A 17,814-nucleotide genomic window follows, 5' to 3' on the forward strand; every position below is an offset into this window, starting at 1 on the left:
TAAATGTGTACACTTAACAATACAGTTTTCGTTACAATAATGATCTTGAGGATACCTAAGTTTAAATTATGATTACTAGACTGAGCTAGGAAGAATATCCTAACCAAATCATCAAAAGCACACACATTCCAGATCAAGAAGCCTTGTCACGATACTTCGTCAGCAAGATCACAGCCTACGCCCTTTTAAAGAGACAGCTTATCAATGTGGTTAAGTGCTTGGGAGTCAGACAAACCCCAGTTCACATTCCAGCTTCACAAATCTATATGGTTTAGACAAGCTATTGGTCTCTCTAAATTCAAGTTTCCTGACCTATGAAATGTGTCAAATAGTATCACATCCATTGAATAATTAAGGTCACAAAATGCCTACACTGCATTTAACCACGAACCAAAGCAAATTGTAAATATTTAATGAAACTATTATTAAAATCATTTAATTATACACATCTTAAATAAAGTTTTGGGATGTAGTCTATAATTGGGTATTTTATCTCTAAGGTTTAATTTTAAAGTAAAACATTCAAGACATCCTAACTCAGAATTATTATCGACAAATGTCTGCACGCTCCATTTATTATGAATCCAGATGCTGTATGACAAGTTACTAACCTCTCTAAATTCAGTTTCATATTTGTATAAAATATTGTAAATAATACCACATCCCACTGAGTTATAACTATGATGCCTAAGCAGAGTTTAGCACAAACCGGGGACTGGTGGCTTACCCCTGTAATCCTAGCTACTCAGGAGGCTGAGATCTGAGGATTGCGCTTCAAAGCCAGCCAAGGCAGAATCTGAGAATTGTGCCTATCTAACCAACCACTCAAAAGAACAGGAAGTAGAGCTGTAGTTCCAACTGGTAGAGTGCTATCCTTGAGCAACATTGCAGGGAAGATGCCCAGGCCCCGAGTTCAAGCCCCACCCATAATCGAGGTTAAAAAAAGAAAAGGACTCCCTGTGATTTCTAAGTCACCAGTGTGTTGCCATCCTAGAACACTGAGCTGAGCTGTCTGGTCATGAATTCTTCCTTGGCAATTTCCTAGATTCCAGGACTGCAGCTGCTCAGTGCCAGGAAGGACCTCAGCTGGAGAAAGCACGCAAGTTTTCTAACAGCCTTCATGGCATCCTCTACTTGGCTAGGAATCAGAAATGAATTCCGGAAAAGGTTCCTCTGAAATATCACTGAGTTTTGATTTCCCAGCTTATGTTCAGTATTTTCTGGCATTTGGGAACTACACTCAAAATATGGCTGAGTATGTCAGATACACCTTCCTGGTAATGAGGATTCGGGCAAATAGAGCAAGCATAGATTCCAAGTGGTAAGTCCTAAAAAATTAGATAACTGGTCTAAGAGCAAGATGATCCTGATATTACAACCTAAAACTGCCATTTAGATATTTGAAATCTTATGCATGGATCTACTCACTTACCCAATTATAAGCCAGTGTGGTAGTCGTACTGTGGCTTCCAACTTACAGATACAGAACACCTAGGTGGCTTAACCCAGGTTTCGTAGATGGCTGATTTAGGATGGGGACCAAACAGGCCAGGCTCTTTAATCTTCTGTACCACATTCCTTCTTTAGTTATTTTAAAGCACAAAAATCACCTCTTCCATCGTATTTCTTCTCCTCCAGTCTCCCAAAGAACTCAGCAAGAATCTGGGCACTGATGGGCACTGATGGGCACGTCTAAGATCCTCGCTATCTGGTAGCTGATATCTGAGGACTGCAATTCAAAGATAGCCCAAGCAGAAAAGTCTGTGCGACTCTTGGCGTCAAGTAACCACCCAAAAGCTGGAAGTGGAGGTATGGCTCAAGGAGTAGAATGTCAGCCTTAACTGATAATGTTGAGGGGAGCAGGGAGTGTTAAGGGGAGCAGGGACTGGCACCATCCAGAATGCCTAAGAGTTCCCCCGCCCCATTGTGGAAGGTCGACAATGGTACAGCCCAGCCACCTTGACCACCCCAACCCCGCCATGAGGAGGAAGGGATATGTGGTACAGCCCAGACACCTTTGACCTCCCCACCCCCATGAGGAGGGATATCCGCTTGGGTGGGGAGGAGCCCGGCTTTGTGTGGAGACCTTTCCAATTTGCGTGCCAATTCCAACTAAGGTGATAGGTAAATTCAAACACTGGACTGTGACCCTATGGCTACCTGCGTGTGGCCAGAGCTGGTAATGGTCCCTCTGTGTATGTAAGTATCCCATTGGCCACCTGTGTGGCCAGGTTCGATGGCACAGGTTTTGCCCTTAAAAACCCTACGTGAGAGCTGCTCGGAGTCACAGTGTCAGCTCCAGAGTCTGCACTGTGTCCCTGGCTGGTCAGTTCACCATCTACTTCCTCAATAAATTCACCTTTTTATATGAGACTGTCTCTGTGTGGTGGACTCTGATGGGACGTGGAATCCCCACCTGGAGGGATGTGGAATCCCCTCCTCTTGACCCCATAACAGTAACAGCTCTGGGCTCTGTGGGTGGTAGGCTGACAATGGGACCACACTAAATGATGTTGTGGACAAGCTAAATTGACAACGACGGCTACACATGGCAAAGACTGCCTGGCCCTTCTTGTTCAAGCTTGATCATAAAATTATCTCTGCCACCAGCCTACATCCATGCTGAAAACCAAGCTCCGAAGGGAAACCCCAGGTGAGCACGGAAGATATCATAAGGGAAGACCCAACCACAGAAGGTCCACACTGCTTTCTGAGGAAAAGGAAATACCAAGATCAAAAATACTAAAACCAATTCTGGAAAACTTTGTCCAAGTCGGCACTGATAATTTTCCATGCCTGGGATGCAGGCAGGCTCAATTCCAAGTGGCCATCAAGCTTACTAATGAGCATTGGATAAGACAATGTAAGTGGTTAAATGTCCAGGACTGTTTGTTTAAATGTTTGCAGAAAATATTTTCCATATTTTCTCTAGCATGCCTAATGTAGAATTGATGAGAAAAGCGTTTATGTCTTACTGTTCCTGCCAATTATGTCATACATTTGCATGAGTCATAAGAACCTACAGCCACGCAGACATCAGTCTAAAAGGCTTACAGACATTTAAATGGCACAAGAAGTGGACACTGGTTATTCTAGGAAAGGAAAGGTGCAACAAAAGGAAGAACTAAAAAGCCACTTGAACAAAGAGTCCATTGAACTCAGGGCCAGGACAGAAGTCAATACTCTTCTCTCTGGAGCTCCTCCCCCACTCCCCAATATCTCCCAAGACCTACACAAACAGTCCATACTACCTTCACTTTGTCAGGCTCGATCGATCGAGCCCATCAGATTCTCCAAGGCACCAAGTCCACATTCCCCACCTTGCCTTCGGGCCCTCTATCATCAGCAACTGACCTTTGCATTTGGCCCTATCTACTCCCAGATATGCAATCTCCACTCCAGCCAAACTGGTCTCCCTTCCTTCCCCAACATTGCAGGCTTTTTCTTGTTGCCAATCTGACAGAAGTTTCTTACTTAAAACACCCAAGTTCCAAAACTACGAGCAAACTTTTCCCATTCTAGCTTTATTCCTCGCAAGAAGAGAATACTTACCTATGACTTAATCTTCCAACATATCTGCATATCCTTCATTTCTTCAAGAAGTTAGCACAGGGCTGGGAGTCTGGCCTAGTGGTAGAGTGCTTACCTAGCATGCATGAAGACCAGGTTCGATTCCTTGGTACCACATACTTAGAAAAAGCCAGAAGTGGTGCTGAGGCTCAATTGGTAGAGTTCTAGCCTTGAGCAAAAGAAGCTCAAGGATAGTGCACAGGCCCTGAGCTTAAGCCCAGGACTGGCAAAAAAAAAAAAAAAAAAGAAGTTAGCACAATGCAGAGGGAAGTTCAAAAGTGATCTTAAAAAGTGAATTCTGTCAGCCTTGGGTGGTTCACACCCTATAATCCCAGCAATCCAGGAGGCTGAGATCTGAGCATAGCCAGCTCAGGCAGGACAGTCCAAAAGACTCTTTTCTCCAATAAAATAATCGGAAAGAGCCAGAAGTGGTGCTGTAGCTGTGTGCTAACCCTGAGAAAAAAGCTCAGGGACAGGGGCCAGGAGTTTGGCCTAGTGGTAGAGTGCTTGCCTAGCATGCACGAAGACCCGGGTTCGATTCCTTGGCACCACATACTTAGAAAAAAGCCAGAATGGTGCTGAGGCTCAAGTGGTAGAGCTCTAGCCTTGAGAAAGTCCAAGGATAGTGCTCAGTCTCTGAGTTCAAGCCCAGCACTGGCAAAAATAAAATAAAATAAAAAAGCTCAGGGACAGAGTCCAGGCCCAGGGTTCAAGTTCCAGGAACACAGACACACACACACACAAAAGTGAAATCAACCACAAAACTAAACTCAAGGAAAGGACCTCTACCTTATTACTTCTTTGGTTATCAGTCACATTAATCAAATAGGAAGTATTATTTGTTGATTGCTCTGTAATAGAACTAAGCAGCAAGCCTTTAAGTCTCATAGGCCTGCAACTGCAACTTCTTTAAATAATTATGGACAATTGCAAAGACACTTCAGGACATCCACATTACACAAGCCTAACAAGTACTGAGTACACTGGAGAGGCAACTTAGAAGACAATCCAAAACAGAACTCATTTAAATATACAATCCTGAAAATACCCAAAAGGCTACTTTTGCAAAATAAAGTATAAAATATCTGGAAATATGGACCCTCTGACTGAGTTGATTGCAGATCTTGCTTCTTCCTTGACTCTCTGATTTCCAGTGTTTTAGGAAGGATCGACAATTAGGTGAACCACTGACCTAAAATTTTCAGTGACCTCATCGAGCCATTTTCAATTGCTGAGAGCTTTACTAATGCTTCCAATCAAGAGAAACCAAACACCAAAGAATGACAGGAAACTGGACACAGGGTGTCGTGCCTGTTAATCTAAGAAGCTGCATATGATTAGGAGGGTCCCAAACCAGATCCATGAACTTCCGACTCAAGAAAGGGAAGTGGACCCAGTGGCGTGCATCTATCATTCCAACAAGATCTGGAGGCCTAACACAGTCAACCAGCAGCACAGGTGTGCACCGGGGGAGAAACGCCGGGCTAGAGGTGTGGCTCAGCAACAGAGCACCGGACTAGCAAATGTGAGGCCTTGGTTTTAAAACCCCAATATCACAGAAAGAAAAAAAAGAAAAGAAAAAAAAAAGGAAAGGAGGGAAAGAGGGAGAGAGAGAAGGGGGGAGGGGCAGGGCAACCAACTTCCCAGCAGCAAGGCCCAGCAGGGAATAAAAACTCTGATCTCCATAAGCCCATGTTTGATGCCCGGGTTAGATACCCGCTACCTGGCCCTTGTGAGCGCTGTACTGGCTAGTTTCAAACCAATGTCCAGATCTTGGCTTCCCAAATAGCTGGGATAACAGGCATGACCCATCAGTACCCTGCCAGTCTAGCACTATCCACACTCTTTGCAGGAACTAAACATAAAGACTACAGAACTAAGGGCTGGGAGTTTGACCTAGTGATAGAGTGCTTGCCTAGCATGCACTAAGACCTGCATTCAATTCCTTGGCACCACATATACAGAAAAAACCCGACACAGTGCTGTGGCTCAAGTGGTAGAACTCTAGCCTTGAGCATCCCCAAGGATAGCATTCAGGCCCTGAGATCACACCCCAGGACTAGTAAAAAAAAAAAAAAAATGACTACAGAACAAGTGGGAGAAAGTCAAGTCCAGAATGTAAAGAAACTGAAGAGGAAGAACAGGATAGTTTCTGATGGCTCCCTGAAACATGATTACCACTTATGGTTCTTATAATTAGGACAAGAATCAAAAGGAACGAGACACCAATTCACAGATTCCAGGAAGTATGCATTCTGAGGAGGAAGGATCACAGCTGCTCCCCTGCCCCCCAGATGCACCCAGATGCTGGAACACAAGCATGCTTCCTGCTAGCAGACCAGGGAATACACTGTCCCACAAATAGCTTTCTTGCTAGTGGCCAAACTGGCTTTGCCATCTGCCTCTCTCCACATCCCTCCTATAGTAGGGGGAGCTGCCACAGCTCCCTCAGGACACTACCCTTCCTCAGGGACAATGGTGAACATTGAGCTACAAGAGTTAGACCCTCAGGTTCACTCCAATCCCTTCTGTGCACTTCCCCACACTTCCTCCATACGTACAGCCCCTCCCTGCATGCGAGCCAGCACAAATGCCCAGTGCCAAGGGCCCAGAGTGACCAAATAAGTCCACTCGTGTCATGTCACACAAAAGTGGGTCCCCCTCCTGATTTTGCAACACCAACGAGGTCACGAGACCAAAATGGAACCTTGGAGACTATCCAGAGAAACTGAGTGCCTTGCTTCCAAAATTACAGGGATGGCTCACTCAAATCTTCCTATTAAAATACATTACAGCTCATATGTTAAATGAATACTTAACTGGGCCAAGCTCTGTGATGGATAGATGAGGCAATATGCTCACTATGTTTTCATCCTCTGAATGCAAAGTGTGAGAATGGGGGTGGCGTGGGAGTGTTTTCCCAAAGTGTCCACAAGAGACAAATTATCAAGTCAAGAAATTACCAAATGACAGGAAAGCTGGATATGGCCCAGGCTCTGTGTGTGTGTGTGTGTGTGTCCCCATCCTAAGGTCTTGCTCTGTGTGTGTGTGTGTGTGTGTGTGTGTGTGTCCCTCCTAAGGTCTTGCTGTATGTGTGTGTGTGTGTGTCCCATCCTAAGGTCTTGCTCTGTGTGTGTGTGTGTGTGTGTTTGTGTGTGTGTGTGTTTCTTAAGGTCTTGAAGTTGTCCCTGAGCTTTTTTGCCCAAGGCTAAAGATCCACCACTTGAACCACAGCTCCACTTCCCGCTTCTTTTGGTGCTTAATTGGAAATAAGGATCTCGTAGGCTTTCCTGCCTGGGCTGGCTTTAAACCCTGCCTGCTCTAGAGATCTCAGCCTCCTGAGTCCCAGTCTTTTTAAAGAGGGAACTGGCCTGGGGCAGTTTCCCTCACCATGTCCTCACCAGAGCAGCAGGACCCAGGAGTGGCTGGGTCCCAGATTCTTCCAGGAGCTAACTCCCCCCAGGCCCTTTACACTACACTCCTCACCAGCCAGCTGCCCTCTGCTACGCCGTAGCTCTCCTACTTTTCCAGTTTTCTTTGGAATTTTTCGAGAGCCATAGGGAGCTGAGAGGGAAGGGAAAGCAAGAAGCTGGAGCAAGGATCTTAGAATTCCCATCCAGCCAGGAGGGCAGGTGGTCAGCTGACCCCTGCCCAGGAGGTGGGAAGGAATGTGCAGGAGACAGCATAAAGCCAGGTGGACTTTCTGGTTTGGCATGGCCAAGGGACCGGGGGCAAGACTGGCTGGGAAGGGGAGAGAGACCCCACAGAATGGAATGCACGCGCGCCGCTCCAGGGACTTCCAGCAGCAACCCAAGGAGTCCATAAAATAAAAGCTGATTGGGAAAGGTCACGAGATAAAACAGGTCAAAGCGATCTGCCTGTGGAGCAGGCAGCCGGGGGCGGCTGGAGAGCGTCATCCCACCCCGTGGCCCGCCGCCCCGACCCGGGGCACGGCGCCCGGGAGCGCGGGGCTGGGCGGACCAGCCGGGCGGGAACCTCCGGGCTCGGGGCTCCGGGAGCGGGGCCTGGGCCGCGCCGCCGCCGCCCCGCCGGGCGCGCCGGGTCCCCCGCTTACTCTTGGTGGCAGCGATGAGGTTCTTGCCGTCCTTGATGAGCTCTTTGATGAACTTGTTGGTCCTCTCGAGCTCCGCTTCGTGGGCGCGGATCCTCTCCCGGAACCAGGGGCTGTCGAGGTAGCAATCGCTGAACTCCAGGGGCTGCAGCCCCATGTCTGCCGCGGGCGGGCGGGCGCGCGGCAGGCGCGCGGCCCCAGCCGGGCTCCGAGGCGGCGGCCAGGTGCGGGGTGGCGCGGGCAGGGAGGCCCGGGAGCAGCTAGGCGCGCCGGGCGCGCGGGGCAGGCATGTCCCGGGGAGCGGAGGAGCCGCCGGCAGCCCACGGGGCGAGCGAGCGGGCGATGGAAACGCGTGGCCCGGATCGCAGCAGCCCGCGCCCCCTCTTTCCCCGCCTGCCGCCTTCCTCCCTCCCTCGGCCCCACGCTCTCGCCCCTCCTCTTCCTTCCAGGCCTCCTCGTCTAGAATTTCGGCCGCGGCTCCTCCACCCCCGGGCTCGCCCCTCCCTTGCTCTCGGCCCCCGGGGATCTGGGTGACTCACTCCCGGCTCCCCAAAGCGGGGGAACCCAGCCGGACCCGGGGGAGAGGGAGGGGAGGCAGCGCCCTGGGCCCCGGCGCCCAGCCACAGGACACGACTGGGGGACAAGAGGAAGTGATTGGCTCATTTATTTCAGCTATCCAGGGGAGACGCGCCCACCGGTCCCCCTCGGTTCCCATCTCCACCCACAGGCGGCTGGCACCTCCACCCCACGGGGCCCACACCCCCCACTGCCCACGTGCAAAAGACCGGGGTGGGGGGATTGGCACGCGGGGCTAAACCACGGGGAAGAGGTCTGTGTCATACGGAGGATCCGATTTCTTGGCTGCATGTCGATACATATTATTGTAGAGGCACTGAGGCATTTGTGCCTTTGTGGATTCAATTTATTTGGGTAGACAGAGGCTGGCTCTGAAAAAAAAAAAAGAGATTATTATTGTAAAAACAAAACAGGAGAGGAGGAGGAGGTAAAAAACCATCCGCTGAGAATTCCTATCAGTGTGCCCCCCAGAAAAAGTCCTGTTCCTTACGTTCTGGGGTCACCAAACCGGGCCCCCCAAAACAGGCACAGTAAGTCACTGAAATTTAGACCTAAAAGAATACACTGATCCTTCAGGAAAGTCACTTCAGAACTGCTACCAAGCATTTCTCTGGACAATTATCATTTATCAGGCACACACTAGAAACGGGGCTGCGTGTTTACCTATGTTAGTTTACTCCTGTGGAAACTTCAAAGCCATTCCTTCAGACGTTCAGACTCTGGGCTGGGTAATTAAGAAGCTGCTTGGACTCCAGCTGTAGGAGTGTAACTCTCCGGAAGAAGTTAAATAAGCCTCCCACTCAATAAACTTTTGTTACAAAACAGCACGGTGAGTGCCTAACCCACAGGTATTTTCATGCCCTTCCTCCAGAGAACTCAACATGTTTTACAAATAACTTCCAGGCAGTGGACCCCACTGAAAGCAGCAGAAGAGTGGATGGAGTCTACCAAGGGAATAAAAGGGAGGAAAAATACTCAGGAATAAAAAATGTGATCAACACACGGAAAAGGTCTTGCAAAGAGAAACACTAGCTAGCACTTAGACCTCTCCACAAAAAAAAACCAAACCCTCCCTCCACAAAAGCTTAAACATGGAAGAACTCTTATGACCAGCATAAGAGGGATATACCCGAGAGGAATGAGCTGTGTTCACCATTATGCTATTTCTACACTGGGCCTGGTGGCCCATGCCTATAATCCCAGCACATGGAGGCCGAGAGGCTGAGGCAGGAGAATCTTGGGTTGAAAAAGAGCCTGGGCTACTAAGTAGACCATTAGCTCCCTCCCCCCCTCACACACACACACACACACACACACACACACAAAAGCTGTATGTCAATGTTCATAGCTGCACTATCCACAGAAGCCACAAAGTCCACCAAATGTGTAATGACTTATAGACAATGTATATAGATCCATAACATGAATGTTAATCTACAGTGGAAAGAAATGCAATACTGACATGCTCTAAAATGCATTAAACTCTGTACACAGTGCACCAAGTGAAAAAAGCCCACCATAAATCCTATGTGCTATATACTACTATTCGCACAAAGTGTCTCAACAAGGAAATCTGTAGAGATAAGTAATACGTTAGTGGTCCCAGAGGCTGGCGGGGGTAGGGTGGTGAGGGTAGAGTGAGGCATGTAGGAAATGAGTTCTTTTGGGAGCTCTGAAAATATTTTAAAACTTTGATGTTGATAATGATTGCACAATTGTGAGTAGACTAAAAAAAATTGAATTATATACTTTAATAAGTATATTTCTGATAGACAAATATATCCCAAAACAAAAAGGTTTTTTTTTTTTATTTTAAGATGAGGGCTAAGGATGTGGTCCAGTAGTAGAGTATTACTGGAACCCTAAAATCTATCCCTAACATTCAAAAAAAAAAAAACCAAAAGGGACAAGCTACTCAAAGCAATGGCCCCCTTTGCCAACAACAAAACCTCTAAGTTCTTTAGATATTTGAAGCAAGACTTGTTTGAAACGAGTTGATAACATCACAAAATATCATTACTTGTTATTTCACATGCACATAATGTTCCAGAGCACATGGATATGAATCTTAATAGGTCTACTATCAGTGCCATGAGCAAAAAGGCTTGGATTTCTGGTATTCGACACTACCTTTTATGGTGTATCTGGTAGAGATGAGGACCAATTCAACTCCATACCCATGTCTCACCCTTGAGGAGGGAGGGCTTGGGTTTCTGTCCATCAGACTGAATGCTGACCACTGTCACTCTTCTGCAAGACCTTCGCTGATGGTTGACATCTCTGCTGTTCTTGAATAATTTTCTTCCCTTGCATTTGTCTCTTTTATTCCCTCTAGACACTAATCCCAGACAGCTTTCCATGACTATGACTAAGTAAAGAGAACTTGAGAGAGATAAGCAGGACCACCTCTCCCTGTGGCACTGAGGCAGGAGTTCAGTTTGACTCTGTAAACGACAGCCATTAGACCCATCCCTGGTGCCAGCCTCCTTGAGTGAAGAACCATCATCCAAGCAACAAGCTGGACTGCCCTCATGGTAGCGAGGGCCACTTTTAAAACTTCACAGGCACCTTGGTTGAAGCTATGCAGCAACCACAGATGCTTAATGACAAAGCATAGCTCTCACTCCTGAAGGCATTGTCCCAGCCCAAATGGTTTCAAATATGTGAGCCTCGGTGATGTTTGGAAAACCTTAGCACTCTACCTACCCAGGCCAGAGGGAGAGTACTTCTCATTGTGACCCAACCCAAGGTGTTGTGACTGTTGTAAATGTAGCTCTTCATATGCATGAAGGAGTGCTCTGATTGGTGGAACTGCAATCCCTTATTTACACATGGACCATGCCAAAATTAGTGCAAACACTGTCCTTCATTTGCATAAACTAGTGCCATGATTCTAGCTGTATAAACAGGCTGCTCACCTCACTTTGTAAGATGGGTAGGAGATACCTGGGTGCCCACCAGTATTGCAACATTAGACCAATCAATGACTTGACAAAGAAAGAACATGGTGGGTAGCTGGGAGTGTGGCCTAGTGGTCGACTGCTTGCCTAGCATGCACGAAGCCCTGGGTTCGATTCCTCAGTTCCACATAAATAGAAAAAAAAAAACAGTAGTGCTGTGGCTCAAATGGTAAAGCATTAGAGCTGAGAAAGCTCAAGGACAAGGCCCAGGCCCTGAGTTCAAGCCCCATTGGCAACCAAACAAAGGGGAGAGAGAGAGCGAAAAGAATATGATGGAGGCAGCAACTGAGCCATAGCCTTGGTGAAGATGACAGAAGGAACAACAATGTGAAGGTGGAAGGTGACAGCTACTGCTCTGCCAGTGGGAGGAATGGCATCTGCTACAGCTACAGGAGCCAGCTGAAGAGATCCAGACAACAAAGCTGGACAAGAATGGTAGGGGGTGACGGTGGCAGAGAAAACAGGGACAGTCAGAGTCTAAAGAAACTGAGAGGAAAATGAAAAAAGATAGGAAGAGCCAGAGAAGAGAAATTGTCAGTCCGGTCCCTGATGATATTCTAGAGACCTTTCAAGCCCTACAATTCTCAGACACCTTAATCTTCAAAGGTCTAATATATGTTGGGAGCTGGCTGAGGGTCCCAGTACCTCCCAAACACTGTGTGAGAGCTGTTAACACTAAAAGGAACTAACTGTCATTGCATACTCCTGTCACTCACTGCTGCTGGAATCCAAGGATTACAAAAGCTACCAAGTGCTAGAGTGCTAGAGTAAATGGTGGCTAATGCCAGAGCAAAGTCTGCAAGGTGATTGCTGAGAGCCATAGTCTCTGGCTACTAAAGTGTGGAGAAATAGGCCCCTGACTCTCAGTATGTACAGCAAATCTCTGTCAACCCCCTAGGCCTCAGGACACAGATGTGGGCCAGTGGCTCACGCTTGTAATCCTAGCTACTCAGGAGGCTGAGATGTGAGGATTGTGGTTCAATGCCAACCCAGGCAGAAAATACCCAGTGAGACTCTTATCTCCAATTAACCACTCAAAAACTGCGAGTGGTTCTGTGGCTCAAGTGGTAGAGTGCTAGCCTTGAGGAAAAAGCCCAAGGGCAGTGCTCAGGCCCTGAGTTTTGTTGGTTCTTGGGCTCAGGACTCCAGCATAGGAAGAGCTTCTTGACTACAAGATTCTTATCTGGATGGTTCAAAAAGCTCTCAGCCAGCTGATCAATAACAAAACGGCTAAACAGGGCCAGAAGAAAGATATTTGGGAGTTCCAGATCAAGCTTCACTCAATGGTTAAGTGACCATGGAAAAGGTAGATTTTCTTTAAACCTCAGACTTACCACTGGTGAAATAGAGATGGTAACAGTACATATATATTATGGATTGAGACCTTGGGTTTACAAAGGGCCTGCTAAAGGTGTGAAGACAGAGGAGGAGAAAGGTGTGGGAAAGATGGGAAAGACGAAGAGAGGGATGAAGGAGGGGAGGAGGTTACATCAGGCAACATGGGAAGGATCTGAAGAAGACTTAAATCATCACATGAAATAGAATGCAAGGAAAGAAGTAACAAAGGCAGATGTTACTGAGTTCCTTAGTTTCTTGGTTCAGATGATTCATTAACTTGTTCCTCCCACAGATAAATGTTAACCTTCTGTATGTGTGACACTTTGTCAGGTGCTAGGGATATAGCAGCACACTCAACAGTGTCCTCACTGCTTTGGGCCTTAGAAGTAAATCACATGATTGTATACAACTGAAAATCAAATGCCAGGATTACCTGGACAGAGCACTTGGCTATCATGAGTGAAGTCTTGGGTTTGATCCCCAGACTATAAAAAGATAAGCAAATAAAAATAAAAACCTACATAAGGAATAAAAATTGAAGTATCATCTAATGAATGTGAAAAGCCTTGTGAGAAGTTATAACCACAGGAAGAATCTTTTTTGAAGAACTATCCTTTAATCAATGGCCAGGAGACTCAGTAGAAGTTAGCCATTAAATGGTGGGAAGAGATTAATCGAGATGAAGAATCACCTTGAGCAAGACTGGAGAAAGGCACATTGTAGGGTTGGTAAGAGGTCAGGTGGCTGAAGCACAGTCAGTAAAACTGGTCACTGACATCACTGCTGGTGGGGGTTAGGCTGAGGGTGGATTGTGCCAAGTCTCATAGGCCATATTTAGGACTTTGGATTGTATCCTAATGCTACTGGAAGCTGTTGAAGAGTTTTAAGCACAGAAGTAATGTGATCTGGTTAGTGATTTCTCTTTAGCAGCGTTGTAGAGACTAGAAATCCAGTCTAAATGATATTTGAGTTGTCAAAGCAAGAAATGCTATAGCCTAACCTTTTGAGGTGACACTAAAGACACAGAGAAATAGGCGTAAATATTGATAAATAGATATAATATAATACAATAACTAGTATATATTTATGTAATGTAAAATATTTATTACTACATAGTATAATACATTGTATATGTCACATATATTCATATAAATATACATTTATATATAAAATGTATCGTATGCATTATATACATAAAATATATAAATGTTTATGATATGTATAATATACATAAATAAGTATTTTAAATATTATTTTTAAACTGGTTTCTAGGATTTAACAATCCTCTGGATAAAAATTAGAAAAAAAAAAAAGGGGTCAGGAATTTGGCCTAGTGGTAGAGTGCTTGCCTAGCATGCACTCAATTCCTTGGTATCATATACATTGAAAAGCTGGAAGTGGCTCTGTGGCTCAAGTGGCAGAGTGCTAGCCTTGAGGAAAAAGCCCAGGGACAGTGCTCAGGTCCTGAGTTCAAGCTCCAGGACTGGAAAAAAAAAAAGAAAAAAAAATAGAATCAAGTATCAAAGGTGGCCCTAGGCTTTGGGCATGGTAAACTAGGTGGATGGCTATGTCATGTATAGAAAGGAAATGTGGGGATAAGAAAGGGATGTGGGGACCAGGAGTTTGGCCTACTGGTAGAGTGCTTGCCTAGCATGCAGGAAGACCTGGGTTTGATTCCACATACATACAAAAAAGCCAGAAGTGGTGCTGAGGCTCAAGTGGTAGAGCGCTAGCCTTGAGAAAGTCCAAGGACAGTGCTCAGGCCTTGAGCTCAAGCCTAAGACTGGCAAATAAATAAATAAATAAATAAATAAATAAATAAAGGGAATGTGGTAATGCTCATATACCTGTGCATGGCATGTTCAGGCCTAGTCTCAGAGTCAGACTCATGAAGTTTGCAATACCCGGGAATCATGTACACGCATATATATGTGTGTATATATGCATATATACAGACAGAAATATATATATGAATACCAGCATGCATTCTTTACTTCCCACAGACCCATTAGGCAAATGCTGCCCTCTTTTTCCTGACAGATTAACTGGTCTGAAAAGTGACCTTGCAATCTGTTTAATTCAGATGGCAGTAAATGTATATTACTCAGAAAAAGCTCTGAAGACTACACTTTTAGGTACCATGCCAAGCCCTTGGCTGTGTCAGGCACAAGAGGAACAGTATATCCAAGAGAAAGGTTTCTTCAACCGTCAAACATCCAGCCATTGAAAATGACCCTGTCACAACTATAGGCAAATTCTCAGACTATATTGGCACTTTAATAAAATACAAAGTGAAATAAAAAAGAAAAATGAGTGTTCTTATCCTTTAACTCAGTAGTTTCGGATTGAGTTGTCCTAAGAGCAAACTAAGAATTGGTGGCTCACGCCTATAATTCTAACTACTCAGGAAACAGAGATCTGAGAAAGGAAGTTTGAAGCCAGCCTGGTGGCTTCATGAGACTCTTCTTTTTTTTAAATTTTTTTGCCAGTTCTGGGGCTTGAACTGAGGGCCTGGGCACTGTTCTTGGGTTTTCTCAAGGTTAGTGCTCTGCCACTTGAGCCACAGTGCTACTTCTGGTTGTTTTTGTTTTTGTTTTAATGTATGTGGAATCAAACCCAGGGCTTCATGCATGTTAGGTGACCACTCTACCACTAGGCTATACTTCTGGCCCTTCATGAGACTCTTATCTCCAATTAACCAACAAAAAGCCTGAAATATAAGTATTGCTCAAGTGGTAAAGCATCAACCTTGAGTGGAAAAAGCCAAATGAGAGTGCAAGACCCTGAGTTCAAGCTTCAGTATTGGCACAAGAAACAAAAGAGAAGAATTTTTTTTTCAGTGTTTATCCTCAGTATGAAAAAGAGAAGTAGCAGGAGGAGGAGAAGCAAAAAGTAAGAGCCAATGCCTAACAATCAGATAGCAATAAGTCAGCATGTAGAAACTCAACAGATTCACAGTTCCTGAGCCAGAATGCCATTTCTAAATGGTGGGCCCTGGCATTTTTTAAGTGGTCAGCAACCATTTCTACTTTCCAAGAACAGGCTATTTCTACCTAGGTAACCATTTCCTCAGGTATTATGTAGAACTAGTAAAATTCTTGTGCCTGCCTCCAATAAAAATATAAATAGTTCTCTGAAGACTTCAGCTGTAACTCTTTCTTCGGGGCCTGCTACTGCCAAGGGCTAGGCAGGTGACCTAACTTCAGTCGAGCAGGCTTTCCTTCCCAGGACTTTGATTTCTGCGTCTAGTTATGAACTGACAGAAGAAACAAAGTTCATCTGTTCTAGCCAGAGTATTACACAAAGCCTTGTGTAAGTGCATGCCTATGAAACCTACCTATGCAGGAGGCAAAGGTAAGAAGACCATGGGCCAAGGCTGGCACCAGGCAGCAACCAATCTGAAAAAAAAAAACAAAACACTAAAGCAGAAAGGGACTGGAAGTGTGGGTCAAGTAGTATTTTCCTAGCTAATGCCAGGCCCTGAAACCAAAGGGGCCCTACAGTGGGTATGGAGCAAGAATGTTATCTGACTGCTCTGTGGAAACACAGAGCTGCTGTGGCAGTCATAGAGATCTGTAGTTATACAGAGCTGCAGGCAAGCCAGCTGCTCCAGCCAAGTGGTAAATAAGATGCTTTTCTGCTTCTGCTGGAAGAATCTGTGTTTTTCACCTGCGGTCAAAGAAATTTAATAGAGGAATTGGAGCTGTCATTTAGGTGACAGAGCGCCAGCCTTGAATGAAGAAAGTTGAGAGACAGCTTGCAAGCCCCGAGTTTAAGCCTTAGTACTGGCACAAAACAAAGAAATTGAATAAATACCTAGGACCTTCAGGGAAATTGAGAGGTGTCTGGAATTGATTATCTAGCTGTCATATGACACAAAACAGCAGCCGTCCTTTTCATATTCTGGAAAGGGGATCCTGTTGCTAGTGGCATACACTGAAGAAATATGTCACTAAATTATCTTTGATAACTTCCAAGTAGTGTGATCTTAAGTTCTACTCTTTCTGGAAGTCACCACTTTTATACTTGATATTCTGACATTTCTTCTCTTATACCATTTTCCCACAGATTTTTTTGGAAGTGGGATCTTACTATAAATAATTGCATGGGAATGATTTCTAAAAATAAGCTTGGATGGATCTTCCAGATATTCACTCTGATTTCCAACTCTTACCATAGCCTCATCCTCTAGTGCGTGAGGAATGTGTGCAGTGAGCAGTTCCTTAACATGTAGATATTGGAAAGGCAACCAAGGATAGCGTCTCTGTATTTTTCTGTACTTCCCAGAAGCAATATGACCAATACATACTTTTCCAGAGTAGCATGCAGGGTACTTGCTGGCAAAATGAATTTCTCCAGGATAAGACTGGATAGGAACAGTGACTCCTTCCAATAATAATAAGTGGTCGAAGGAGGAGAGGTTAAAACTGCTGCTCTTCTGGGTAATTGGAGTACCTGGCAGGTTCAGCGTGGTATATACAGCTGGCTAGAAGATGAACAAAGTGGTCAGGCCATCAGTCAATAGAGTTTACAAGACCACATAGAGAGCTGCAAGTGTGTGTAAGTTGTACATGGAAATGAAGGCTTTAGAGCTTACAGATTTTGGTACCAACATCATCTTGCCAACTGCCAAGATCTAAAAATTAGGAATCAGTCAATCTCTTTTTCACATACTCTGTATTATCTTCCTATAAAAATAGCCAGAATCTGACCACAATTCCCTCCCTCCACTGCTGCCCCCTGCTGCAAGCCTCCGTTACCTGTTACAAAATATGCTCTTTGCTCTCAGCAGTCTAAATGTAGCAGAGCAGCTGGAGATTCTTCTAAAACAAAACTCAGATCATGTAATTCCTCTACTTAAAACTCATGCCTACGTTATTTTTATTTTGCCAGTCCTGGGCATAAGCTCAGGGCCTGAGGACTGTCCTTGGATTTTTTTCTCTCAAGGATAGAACTCTACCACTTGAGCCTCAGCACCACTTCTGGCTTTTTCTAAGTATGTGGTACCAAGAAATCGAACCCGGGTCTTCGTGCATGCTAGGCAAGCACTTTAACCAGTAGGCCAAACTCCTGGCCCATACGTTATTTTTTTTTAAAGTTCTACATACATTCATGTATATATAGTCACATTAATTTCCCAGACAAAAACCATCATAAACCATGCACCAAATTGTTGTACTTCTCTGAGGATACTAATATTACCCGCTAATATTAGTACTTCTAGCTACTAACCTATAAAATGATTTATGTTCATAAATTTTAATCCCAAACAAAAATTGGAGAGCTGATAGTTCAGTA

The 17,814-nt window shown here is 45.2% G+C and overlaps 1 protein-coding gene and 1 long non-coding RNA gene across 2 annotated transcripts in view; both read right to left on the reverse strand.

The window, feature by feature from the left end:
* Arhgap10 (Rho GTPase activating protein 10) overlaps positions 1-7,873 on the reverse strand; it is a 176,414-nt gene extending 168,541 nt beyond the window's left edge. The window contains exon 1 of the mRNA XM_090356869.1: positions 7,646-7,873. Within this exon, the coding sequence (XP_090212995.1) occupies positions 7,646-7,799 (154 nt within the window). The 5' untranslated portion in view covers positions 7,800-7,873. The remainder of the gene's footprint in view (positions 1-7,645) is intronic.
* A 431-nt stretch (positions 7,874-8,304) lies between these two features.
* On the reverse strand, positions 8,305-16,993 carry LOC150047447 (uncharacterized). Its single transcript, XR_016539398.1, has 3 exons — positions 16,826-16,993; positions 15,854-15,914; positions 8,305-8,589 (listed from the first exon to the last, which is right to left on the reverse strand). It is a non-coding gene; the product is annotated as an uncharacterized LOC150047447 (long non-coding RNA).
* Between the last annotated feature and the right edge of the window lie 821 nt (positions 16,994-17,814).

Source organism: Megascapheus bottae, chromosome 23 (assembly GCF_031878675.1).
Source record: "Megascapheus bottae isolate mThoBot1 chromosome 23, mThoBot2.hap1, whole genome shotgun sequence".
NCBI classification, from domain to species: Eukaryota; Metazoa; Chordata; class Mammalia; order Rodentia; family Geomyidae; genus Megascapheus; species Megascapheus bottae.